The sequence below is a fragment of the Sorex fumeus genome, unplaced genomic scaffold (assembly GCF_029834395.1).
Source record: "Sorex fumeus unplaced genomic scaffold, SorFum_2.1 ptg000019l, whole genome shotgun sequence".
NCBI classification, from domain to species: Eukaryota; Metazoa; Chordata; class Mammalia; order Eulipotyphla; family Soricidae; genus Sorex; species Sorex fumeus.
This window is the reverse complement of record NW_026606076.1, coordinates 38,008,654-38,020,972: the sequence shown is the minus strand read 5'-3', so window position 1 is coordinate 38,020,972 and position 12,319 is coordinate 38,008,654. Positions and strand designations below refer to the sequence as shown.

At 60.0% G+C, this 12,319-nt stretch overlaps 1 protein-coding gene across 1 annotated transcript; it reads right to left on the bottom strand.

Annotated features, from left to right (window-relative positions):
- Positions 1-2,619: 2,619 nt before the first annotated feature.
- CNN2 (calponin 2) lies at positions 2,620-11,107 on the bottom strand. The gene is made up of 7 exons (XM_056112869.1): positions 11,020-11,107; positions 7,840-7,961; positions 6,790-6,856; positions 6,563-6,700; positions 4,906-5,022; positions 4,679-4,825; positions 2,620-3,120 (listed from the first exon to the last, which is right to left on the bottom strand). The coding sequence occupies exons 1-7, from the start codon at positions 11,080-11,082 to the stop codon at positions 2,848-2,850; spliced, it is 927 nt and encodes a 308-aa protein (XP_055968844.1). The 5' UTR covers positions 11,083-11,107; the 3' UTR covers positions 2,620-2,847.
- Positions 11,108-12,319: the final 1,212 nt, after the last annotated feature.

Genomic DNA, 12,319 nt, shown 5'->3' with positions numbered 1-12,319 from the left:
CCCCTCCCGCCGGCCGCGCGGCGGGCCAGGGTTTCCAGCGATGCTGGGAGCCTGATAAACAGCGGACGCGATTAAAAAGGACTCGCCTCTCCCTGGAGGAAACGGACCAATGGGAGCCCTGCCCGCTGCCGTCCTCGCATCTGATTGGTTGCCAGGGCGGTCGCTCCCACGGGGGCCTCCTCTTAACCCCTTCGTCACCGGGCTCAGCCCTAAAGCGTGGGTCCTCCAGACTAGATAGAAGAGGACCCGACAGGACAGGAGGGCCACCTCCCCGCCCCCCCCCCCCCCCGACCCCGCGTCCTCGGCAGGAAGGGCAGCCCTAGCTTGACCCTGCCTCTCCCTTCCGCACCTTTATTACCCTTGGCTCAGAAGAACGGCAGGATTCTGAGAACAAGTTAGGACACGGAGCAGAGCAATTACGGACCATTCCAAGGGATCGCTCGGAATTGTCCAAGGTTAACCTATTTATTTGTAACCACGGTGGAAAGGAGGCCACGGAAGCGCGGGGAGTTGCCAGAAACGACCGGGACACACACACACACACACACACACACACACACACTCACAAACCCCACACCGCCGCTGCCCCTCTCTTTCCATTCATTCCAGGACCCTCCTTTACACCCCGTGGGAATGGGGGGGCGGCCTCGGTTTCTCCATCGCGACAATGCGGGCAAAAGGTCCAGTCGAGCGAGTCGGATGTCTAGCCTCCCCCTTTAAGAATGAGTGGTCAGTTCTCTGCCTCCCTCCCTGGACCCGCGGGCAAGGTCAGCCAGCACACTTCGCTCCCACGGAGCTCGCTTCCCTCACCCCCTCCCCAGGCTCACACTCTCCAGTCCCGAGAGCCTCTCCCCCTGCCAGTGCATCTTACCGTTCCCAGCTCTTGCCGCCACCCCCTCCCCCCGACCCCCTGTAAGAGGACACACCCACTCCGCCCCTCCACACACACACACCCTTACAACCACCACCACCACCAACACCCAGCGGGCGCCACGCCAGCGCCGCAGACCTTTTCTAGCGGATACACCGGCGACCACACCCAACTCCGCTTATACGCTTCGCCACTGGCCGTGAGGCCCGCCACTCAGCACTTTCCTGGCCAATAGGATCCACGAGCGCCCGGGGAGAGGCGGGGTCAGAGAGAGCCAGGTCTCTTAAAGCGACCGCTCGCTTTTTTTTTTTTTTCCTCCTCATGTTGGGGTGGCGGAGCGCCCAGATTCCCAGCATCTGGACCCGCCAGCTGGTTAGCTTATCTTCCCAAATTGCATGATCGCCCTCAATACCGCGGCTAGAGTTGCATGGAGTTCTTGTCCCCCCTCCCCGCCGCTGCTCCGTCTTCTCTCGGTTGAAGGAGGGGAGCCCTAGTTAGCCTTGCTCTATGCTCCTGGACTTTCTAGCGATTGTCCTGCAAGATGGGAGTTTGAATGGATCTTCTTCATGAGTGCACTTCTTCCTTTATTGCCCACGCTCCACCACCTACCACATACAACCCCCCCTGATCTATATATAGAGGAATTGGCTGGGGAGAAGGGAGGAGATGAGTCCCAGAATTCAGGACAGGAGGCCTGAAGTCATAATGGTCACCCTGATTTTGAAGAAAGCCTCGGTGCATTTCACAGGAGACGGCAGGACGAGGACCTGGGAACGTGGATCCAGGGGCTCCCCTGGCACTGGTAAGTGTGAAAGATGCACAGGGCTCCGCCAAGGAAGGGGGTTTTGCTTGGGGTTTTGCGGGTGAATAGGAGCTCGCCAGGCAGGGGGATTCCAAGCCAAAGGACCATCACAGACAAATGCAGGGGGAGCTCGTGAAGCATCCAGGTGGTCAGGGTTTTCCAGGTGGTTGGGGGATGGGATCTAGACCCCCAGGTCCTTCTAACCAGCACCGTTATTTACAAAGGACACCCCACCCTCCAGTGCCCCGGAAGAAATCCTCCCCAACACACATATTGAGAATCACCTCCTTTTCCAAAAAAAAAAAAAAAGTTTTGTTTTATTTATTGCCTTTGGTCCACAGTTGGTAATTTCACATTATCTCATGGTCCCAGGACTCCTGGGTGGGGGCGGGGGGGGGGCTGGTCCCATTTGGGGGGTCCTGGTGGGAGTTCCCGTGCAGTGTTTAGGCAAGTGTGAGAACATTGGGGGAAGGGAGTCGGGGGTGGATCTGGGCTTGAACTACTAGAAACTCTGTTGTACCAATTAGGCTTTCAGGGGCCAGGGGAAGTGATCCAAGGGTTCTTCAAAACATGACTCCCCCCCACAAAAAAACTCAGGGATCTGTTCCCCCTTCCGCGAAAAGCAATATTTTTCTTTTGTTTCACTGCTTTTGAAACCTCTGTGGGCGCAGAAACCACTAACCGATCGGCTGAGAAAAGGGAAGAAAGGGAGAAACAAAAAGGGGGTGTGCACACGTATTATCACCCTCCCCCACCCCTCCCCCCCAGAGCCTGCTGGGAAATTTGCTGCCTAGTCTTGTCTGGATTCCCCGCCTGGCATCCCAGCATGCCTGAATCCCTGGATATGGCCCCCCCCACCAGACACCCCATGCAGCAGCACGCTTCCATATTAAAAAAAAAAAAGCGAGAGAAGGGGGCAGAGCCATAGGCCAGCAGGGAGGGTGGTTGCCCTGTACGCAGCTAACCAGGTTCAATCCCCAGCACCCCATATGGTCCCCTTGAACCCCAGCAGGAGCAATCTCTGAGCACAGAGCCAGAAGTAAACCCAGAGCATAGTCAGATGATGTGGTCCCAAAACCAAAAAAAAATTAGAAAAAAGGAGGAACCCCAGAAAAAAAAAACAGAGAAGGAAGTCAGGTGTGGGGAGACATCCCCTCCCCCCCAGTCGGGTGCCTCAGTAGCCTGCTGCCTCTTGGTAGTAGGAAGGATACTCCGGGGCATCCCCAGGGCTTGGGCAGTCACCGGCCGGGGCAGCCCCATCAGCCGCGGGACCCTGTGGGCAGTACTTGGGGTCATAGATCTGCCGGCCCAGCCCAAACACCTGTCCACTCTGGTTGGCGCCCTGCGTGTAGCCCATCTGCAGGGACATGGAGGAATTGTCGCACTTGTCGGTGCCCAGCTTGGTATCATAGATGTGACGCCGGGTGCCAGGAGCTGTCATGCCCACCTGTGGGGGCACACAGAGCATTAGGGAGTGACCGGAAGTTCGAGGAGAGCCCCGCCCGATCCCACCCCACCTCCCTGCCCTCCAACTGGCTCCAGGTACGATGCTCAAGGGGTGTCTGAGCACCTCCCCTGCCGGCTTTCAGTGACCCCCATGACTCTCTCCTTCGGGGAGTGCAGGACGGAGTTCAGGGGTGGTTGGGTGAAGCTGGCTTTTCCAGAATTCACCCAGATCGAGGGTGAAATGATGGCCAACCAGTCTTTGTTTTGGGATGTTTCCATACCAGACAGTGCTCAGAGCTCACTCCTGGCTCTGCACTCAGGAATCACTCCTGTCAGAGCTCAGGGGGGGGCCCTATGGGGTGCCAGGGATTGAACCCAGCTGTGTGCAAAGCAAACGCCCTATCGGCTGCCTTATGGCCCCAACCACTGATGAAGGTCAGGTGCAGAGAGGGGGCTGAAAGGGGGAGAAGCATATGCCCGACATGCATGAGGTCCTGGGTTCAATTCCCTGAACTGGGGACCATCTAAATAACAGCAAAGAAAAATAAGGAAAAAAAATTAAAATGCTGGGGCTGGAGCGATAGCACAGCAGGTAGGGCATTTGCCTTGCACACGGCCGACCCGAGTTCGATCCCGGCATCCCCTAGGGTCCCCCAAGAAGAAGCAGGAGACATTCCTGAGTGCAGAGGCAGGAGTAACCCCTGAGCATTGCCGGATGTGACCCAAACAAACAAAAAATAAATAAAAAAAAATAAATTAAAATAAATTTAAAAAATAAATTAAAATGTCAGCCTTAGGGCCGGAAGAGGTAGCTCAAGAAACAGCACACGTGCGGGGCCCTGGGGTTGCACCCTTGACCACACGATTTCCCCCATCCCCCAGCATGTGGAAGTCATGACCCTCCACAACCAGCGCAACATAAAGAAAGAAAATTGGGGATGGGAGCTGGAGCCATAGCACAGCGGGTAGGGCGTTTGCTTTGCAGGCGGCTGACCCGGGTTCGATTCCCAGTGTCCCATATGGTCCCACGAGCACTGCCAAGAGTAATTCCTGAGTTCAGAACCAGGAGTAACCCCTGAGCATCACCGGGTGTGACCCCAAAAAGCAAAAAAAAATGGTGTTGGAGCAATAGGATCACTGGAAGGCGCTTGCACCCGAGTTCGATCCCTGGCACCCCACAGGGTCTCCCCAAACAGTGACAAGAGTAATTTCTGAGTGCAGAGCCAGGAGTCAGCCCTGAGCATTGCAGGGTGTGCCCCTAAAACAAACGAACAAGCAAACAAAAAAGACAAACATGGCAGGGAGATCTGGGCCCGGGAAATGGTTCGAAGGGCTGGAGCACAGGCTTGGTCTGAGGGTTCGACCCCTGGCACCGCTGGAAGTGGCCCCCAAACCAAAACAAAATGTCAGAGTTGGAAAGTCCTGGGGAAGTCTTTGAGGGAAACTGAGGCACAAAATCCGGGACATGCATAAACCAAGGGGTGAGAGGGAAAGCCAGGGCGGGGAGCTTCCGAGGGAGAGGGGGTTTCTGATGAGCAGGCTGGCGGGCCAGGACCCACCTGGCTGGCACACTTGTTGGTGCCCATTTGCAGGCTGATGGTAGAGTGGTCCATGGGGGGCAGGATGTGGTTCTTTGGGTCATAGAGGTGCCTTCTGGTGCCATACGCCGTCATCCCCGACTGGCTGGCACACTTGTTGGTGCCCATCTGCGGACAGGTGGGCAGAGAGGTCAGGCTGACCCTTGGGCCACCCCCGCCCCCCTTCCGCCCTGCCACCCAGCACCCACCTGGAGCCCGATGACGCATTGGCCCGCCTTCATGGTGGCGTCGTCAAAGTTCCGCTCCTGCTTCTCCGAGTACTTGACGCCAATGTCCACGTCACTCTGCAGGCCCTTGGTCTTGGCCTAGAGGGGAGCACTACCGGGAGCACTGCGCACGGAGGCATCCTCGGGCCCGGGAGCCACGCCCACAAGTAAGCCACGCCCACAGATAACCCACACTCACTGACAAGCCACGCCCTCGGTGAGCCACACCCAAGGGGACTCAGTCGTTCTTAGTGGGTCCCCCCAGCCTGTCCCCCCTCCCCCCACGCTCTAGCAGCTTCAGCCTCTGGTGGCTCAGGGCTTTCCCCTCGACGCCCTTTTTTTTCTTCTCAGCCCACTGCCGTCCAAATCTCACCCGGACACCTGCCCCCACCTGCTCTTCCATTCCCCCGCGTGGTACTAAGAGGGTCTTTCCACAAGCCCCACCACGGAACCCAGTTAGTTCCGTGACACAGCACTCAGGACTGCCTCCCGGGGCTGGCTGTTCGCACTGGCCTGCAAGGCCTGGGTCTAACTTCCTTCCTAAGAAACACTGATTCATAATTTATAAAAGGGAATTTGAAGCATGAACCCTCACCCAACCTTCCTCTCTCATGGGCCTGCGGGGGGGTGGGGGGTGAGTGAGGAGAAATCTCTGCATCTTATTTGTAGTGAGATCAAACAGCTCTGGAAATGTCCATTAAAAACATGACTGGTGGGGGCCGGAGCGATAGCACAGCGGGGAGGGCGTTTGCCTTGCACACCGCCGACCCGGGTTCGATTCCCAGCACCCCATATGGTCCCCTGAGCACCGCCAGGGGTAATTCCTGAGTGCAGAGCCAGGAGTAACCCCTGTGCATCGCCAGGTGTGACCCAAAAAGCAAAAAAAAAAAAAAAAAAAAAAAAACATGATTGGTTCGGGGCTGGAGCAATAGCACTGCGGGTAGGGCGTTTGCCTTACACGCGGCCAACCTGAGTTCGATTCCCAGCATCCCATATGGTCCCCCGAGCACCGCCAGGAGTGATTCCTGAGTGCAAAGCCAGGAGTAAGTAACCCCTGAGCATCGCCAGATGTGACCCAAAAAGAAAAAAAAAAAACCCAGAAAACCATGATTGGTTCGCGTAGATTGCGTCTGCCTCCCCCATCAGACTCTGTTCACTTCCTCCATCAGACCGAGTCTGCTGTTTCCATATTAGACTGTTTCTGCTCTGTCTACTCTGCTTCCCCCACGAAGCTTATTTTTGGTTTTTGTTTGTGGGGTGCACCTGGTGATGCTCAGGGGCCTGGCGCTGCACTCAGAAATTACTCCTGGCGGTGCTTGGGGGACCCTATAGGGTTCCGGAGACGGAACTGCCCCTCCCCACTGTACTGTCTCTCCAGTCCCAGGCTGTCACTTCAAACTATGTCTTTGCCTGCCCCATCAGATCGTGTCTCAGACTGTGACCCGATAGCCCCCATCATTCTGTGAGCCACAAAAGGGGTGTCAGGGAGTGCTCGTCTCAGTCATTCCCAAATGCTCACTGCCTGGCTCCTGGCAGCGCTCACAAACAAATCCTTGCAAATGTTTGCAGGCAGCTGGCTAAAGTTGAGGTCACTGTGTGACCTCAGGCAGAGCGCTGCCCCTCTCTGGGCCCCACTCACCTTCCCCGCCAGGGCGAGGAGAGACACCTGCACCTGCGTCATGTTGCCGCTCTCAAACAGGTCGTTGGCCTCGAACAGGTCCACGGGGTTCATGCCGTAGCTCGCCATGGCTTTGATGAAGTTGGAAAGGTTCTCCAGCTGGGGGGGGGGGCAGGCAGAGCGGAGTGGGGTAAACCCACCCGCCCCTCCCCACCCGTCCCAGAGGCTCTCCCAGCCCGGCCACTCACCTGGTGCCAGTTCTGCATGGAGCGGTTGATCTTGGGGATGGAGCCCGGCTGTAACTTATTCATCAGTCTGGCGGGGGTCAGGGGGAGGAACGTCCAGGATGTTGGTGAGTGCAGGGGAACCTCCCTCCTCATGGCCTCGCTGTTTTCCTCTGGGCCTCAGTTTCCCCTCTGATAATCTTCACCCACCAAAGATGCCATAGCGTACCAACAACGAGTGTGGGGAGGTGGGACCCCAAACCACAGATTTGGGGGGCTGGAGTGATAACACAGCGGGTAGAGCGTTTGCCTTGCACGTGGCCAACCCGGGTTCGATTCCCAGCATCCCATATGGTCCCCTGAGCACCGCCAGGAGTAACTCCTGAGTGCATGAGCCAGGAGTAGCCCCTGTGCATCGCCGGGTGTGACCCAAAAAGAAAAAAAATACCCCACAGATTTGGGGGAGCCAATCAGGGGGTCCCGGATTGGTCTCCGCATGGACATTCCATATGCTTGGAGCTGACCTCTGGCTCTGCACTCAGGAATCACTCCTGCCAATTCTCGGGTGACACTATGGGGTCCTGGCTTTGAACCAGAGTGACCACATGCTAGGCAAACGCTCTACCCACTGACTATCTCTCTGGCCCCAAAGGTGTCAGATTCAGCCCAGGGCACTGCTGAGAATATTTTTTTGTTTGTTTTGGGGCCACCCTCAGCAATGCTTGGGGGTTACTCCTGGCTTTGCGATCAGGTGTTACTCCTGGCGGTGCTCAGGAGACCTTATGAGGTGCCGGAGATCGAACCCAGGTTGGCCGTGTGCAAAGCAAGCGCCCTCCCCACTCGAATGTTGTTCCAGCTGCCTCCAGCAAGTTTAGAAGCCCCCCTCCCCACCCTCATGAAAGGAAGTTGTGAAGGAGGGTAGTCATCGCTAGAGACCCCAGACAACGCTATAAGACAAGAAAAAGGGGAGTGAGAAAGACCCAGGCCCGAGGAAGTCCCCAGCATGTCCGACAGCCCAGCACAGGAAGTGTGGGGGGGAGGGCACAGAGTACCCATGGAGGAGGCAGGACTCACGTGCACAAGATCACCCCATCCTTCAGGCCCTTCTGGAAGTCGGCGCCGATGGACAGGCCAGTGAGCCTCTCGATCCAGCTGCGGAGCTCTGCCTCCTTCTGCGGGTCGTACTTGGACAGGAGCTGGGGAGCAGAGGACACAGGGGCAGCTGGAGACTCGGTGGGCACAGCCCCCCTGAAGTTCGGGAGGAGAGGCAGGGGGCTTGGAAATCACCCCCCCCCCCACCCGCCATCAGCAGGGGCACCCAGACCCATTTCCTGCGGCCCAAACCAGGGTCTGCTCCTGCCCACAGGCCCCGTTCCCCTGAGCTAGAAACGTGGACCTTCTCTGCTTTTGATTTTGTTTCTACTTTGCTTTTGTACCCCCCAAAACAAAGAATAATAATAAAAAAGAAGCCAGGGGGAAGGGCTGGAGCCACAGCACTGCGGGGAGGGCACTTGCCTTCATGTGGTCAACAACTTGGGTTCTAGCCCATTTGGTGCCCCTAGCACCGTCAGGAAGAACTCCTGAGCACAGAGGCGGGAGTCAGCCCCGCGTCCCACCGGGTGTGGTCTCCCCCCACCCCGCAAAAAAAAAAAAGAAAAAAAAGAAGTTGGGCTGGGAGCTGGATCAACAGCACTCGCACAGCAGGTAGGGCGTTTGCCTTGCACAAGGCCGACCCGGGTTCGATTTCCAGCATCCCATAGGGTCCCCTGAGCACCGCCAGGAGTGATTCCTGAGTGCATGAGCCAGGAGGAACCCCTGAGCATCGCCGGGGGGTGTGACCCCCCCAAAAAGTTGGGGTGACCTAGGCGAGCAGACGCTGAGGATTCCTGGAGTAGGAGGTAAGGGGCCCCTAGGGGTTCTGGGGGTGCGTTCTCTTATGCCCCCAGCCTGGAACTCTAAGAATGCCCGTCCCCGCCCACCCCTGATCTGGGATGACTGGACACAGCTCCCAGGCCTGTCTGGGTCCGGAGTCCTGGGCCGCGGCGGGATGTGGCCGGATCAGACACACGATCCCGGTGGCGGCGGCGGCAGGAGCCCGTCCAGGAGACAAAGGCGAGGGGCGGCCGGCTCACCCGATCCGCGGATTTGCCCCGGCCCCCCTCCCCGCCCCCACCACCCTTGGCCTCTGCGTTCCCACGGGCCCCGCCCGCGCCCAGCTTGGTTCCAGGAAGAGCGAGGTGGGGTGGGGACGTGCAAGGAGCTGGTGGGGACGCGCGCGCCCGCCCGTGGGGGGCTGCCAACAGGGGGGGGGCTTGGGGGGGGCTGGGCTGGGCGGGGCTGGGGGGGGCGCGTCCCACACAAGACAGTCCTAGGGAGGAGGCGTGGGGGGGGGTCAGGGGGCCCCGGGGTCAGGGCAGAGGCGCCCGGCCCCGCCCGCAGTGGCTGGCTGCCCCCCCCCCCCCCTCCCGCTGCCTTTCAGCACATTCCTGCTGGCCACAAATTGTCAGGAATGCGGCCCGGCCTCCCTGCTAAATCTGGACCAGCTGTTGTTGGGGGGTGGGGGCGCAGGACAGGGCGGGTGGGGGGGGGGGTGGCCGGTAGGGATCGGGTGGCCAGAGCTGTTCAGAGCTGCCCGCCGCCCAGCTCAGTTCAGCCGGCGGGGGTAAACTGAGGCACGGGTGGCCGGAGTAGCTAGCGGGGAGGCGGCCTCTAGGTGCTCTAGGTCCCTCCCCTCGGAGAGCTGGTGAAGGGATGGAGACCCAGGAAATTGGGGTGTTCGAGAGTGGGCGCCCCCCACCCCACCCCGGAGGGGGGGGTCTCTGGCTGGCGCCCTGGGCCACGCCACCCCAGATCGCCTCATGCCTCACAGAGCAGGAAGCAATCTGCTCCCCTCCGCCCCCTTTCTACCACTCCTGTGTCCCCCCCCCCATCCTCTAGGGAAGGCACAGCCCCTACCAGCCCCACGCACACCCCCTCAAATCTAGCCACCAGGTCCGAGGGCCACCCCAAGTCTGGGTGTCTGGAACACACATCATCGGGGCCCCTAGAAATCAGCGGGGTGCTGGGAGTGGGCGGGGGGCTGAAGTTGAGCCCCGTCGACTGGGCGCTGGGTTCGGGAAGTGTCTAACCACGACCTCCTGGTCTGAGAAGGTGGAGATGGGCAATGGGGAACTGTGCCCTTGTGTGTGTTGGGGGGTGGGGGGACCTGGTAGGGCTGCACCTCGGGGTGCCCAGGAGGCTCCAATGCTACTGCAATGCAAGGGGAGGGTGGTAGGAAGGACCCTCCCCTAGCTGGAAGGGCCCTCTCCCCCCACAGGCTCTGAGATTAGGGCCCCATGCTCGGTTCCTGTGTTGCCTCTTGCTGTGTGACCCTCGGCTGGTGTACTTCCCTCCCTGAGCTAGAACCACAGAACTTCCTGCATCAAAAGCGTCTCTCTCCCCGCCAGAGCCATAGCACAGCGGGAAGGACACTAGCTTTGCACTCGGGTTTGGCACCTCCAGAGCCCCACCAGCAGGGACCCCTGAGCACAGAGTCAGAAGTCATCCCTGAACGGCCCCGGGTGTGGCCAAAAAAAAGCAAAAAACAAAACAAAACAAAACAACACGCAACCAAAAAAGTGTCTCTCGGGCACTCTTGCCGGATTGCAGACCCCATACATTTTAGGGTCCCGCTCACCCCCCATGAGCCCTGTAGTCCCCAAACAAAAGATCCCGGAGAAGGGGGGCTGGGTGGGTGGCAGGTCTCACTTCCGCTGGGCCCTCCCCAGGTGTCAGGGAGGTGGGGACATTCTTGTGGTCGGGGGCACCCACCCTTCTCAGCAACCCCAGCCCCGCCCCCTTCCCCTCTCCAAACCCGAGTGGCCCCAAAAGCAGAAGTGAGTTGGGGGGGATGGAGCAGCGAGGTGCTGGGGGTCCCCCGCCCCCCACTCACACACACCCCCACAGCCCCCAGCATCGCAGGGTCCCAGCCTGAGAGTGTGGCTGTGTCTCTGGGGGTCGGGGGGGGGGGTGCCCCCTGGGGAGACTGCGGGTCTGGGGGCGGCATCCCCCCCCCCAAATTCACCCCAGATGTTGGGGCCACAGCAGATCCCTGACCTCACCGCCCCCTGCCTGACCCCCAGGGCGGGATGCTCACTGCTCCCCCTGACCTCGATGAGTCTGGGGTCCCCCAAGGAGGCGGGGGACAGGGGGGTGGGACCCCAGGTTTGGGGGGATGCTGCGGGCACCCGGCCCCGCCCGCGTCCCCCCACTCACCCGGTTCTTGACCTCGGCGGACAGCCCGTAGGAGGGGCCTTTATTGAACTGCGTGGAGCTCATGGCCAGCGGCGGCGGCGGCGGGACCGGGATGGACAGACGGACTGACAGACGGACGGACGCGGGCCCGGCCCGGCCCGGCGGGGGAACCGGCCCGGGCCCGCCCCCCGCGCTGATTGGCCCCCGGCGCACATGCCCTTATAAGGCCGGGCCGCGCGCATTCCAGCCGCCGCCGCGCGCTTCCTGCGCCCCCCGGGCCCCGGGACCCCCCGCCCCACGGGCGCGCGGGGCAGCACCCCCGTCCCGGGCGCCCGCCAGGGAGCCCGGCCCCCCGCGGCAGCCGTGGGAAACCGAGGCAGAGCTGGCCGGACCGTTTGCACCGCCCTGCCTGGCTTACACTTTGGGGGCCTTAACGGGGAGTAGGGGGTGGGGGGTGGCACCGGACTGAGTTGGGTGGGATTCCCCAATCAATCCATCCCCTGGAAGCAAAAATGACAGGGGCAGAGGGGGGTGCGCTCCGGGCGCCGCCTGCCGGTCTCGGTCCTCCAGGAAACGCCCAGAGGGAGCAGAGCCGGGCTCCGCCCGAAGGGCATTACAAGTGGGGTTTTGAAGAATGCGTAGGAGTTCGACTGTCATCGCGGCGCCCCCATGTGTGTAGGGGGGCACCTGTGAGATAGTGCGACAGGGAGAACTCGTGTTTTTCTTTTTTTCTAAATTCTTCTTTGTTTTGTTTTTGGGGGTCACACCTGATGATGCACAGGGTTCACCTCCTGGCTCTGCACTTAGGAATTACTCCTGGCGGTGCTCAGGGGACCATATGGGATGCTGGGAACTTGGGTCGGTCACGTACAAGGCAAACGCCCTACCCGCTGTGCTATAGCTCCAGCCCTTTTTTTGGGGGGGGTGGTCACACCTGGCAATGCACAGGGGTTCCTCCTGGCTCATGCACTCAGGAATTACTCCTGGCGGTGCTCAGGGGACCCTATGGGATGCTGGGAATCGAACCTGGGTCGGCCGCGTGCAAGGCAAACGCCCTACCCGCTGTGCTATAGCTCCAGCCCTTTTTTTTGGGGGGGTGGTGGTCACACCTGGCAATGCACAGGGGTTCCTCCTGGCTCATGCACTCAGGAATTACTCCTGGCGGTGCTCAGGGGACCCTATGGGATGCTGGGAATCGAACCTGGGTCGGCCACGTGCAAGGCAAACGCCCTACCCACTGTGCTATCGAATCAGCCCCCCCCCCTTTTTTCTTTCTTTTTTGCTCTTTGGGTCACACCCAGCGCTGCACAGGGGTTACTCC

Excerpts from the sequence above, each read along its gene's own strand:
- CNN2 (XM_056112869.1), bottom strand. The coding sequence starts at position 11,082 with ATGAGCTCCACGCAGTTCAATAAAGGCCCCTCCTACGGGCTGTCCGCC. Across the intron at positions 5,023-6,562 it reads TCCTCGCCCTGGCGGGGAAG|GCCAAGACCAAGGGCCTGCA; the intron begins GTGAGTGGGGCC and ends GCTCCCCTCTAG. Across the intron at positions 4,826-4,905 it reads AATGCGTCATCGGGCTCCAG|ATGGGCACCAACAAGTGTGC; the intron begins GTGGGTGCTGGG and ends ACCTGTCCGCAG.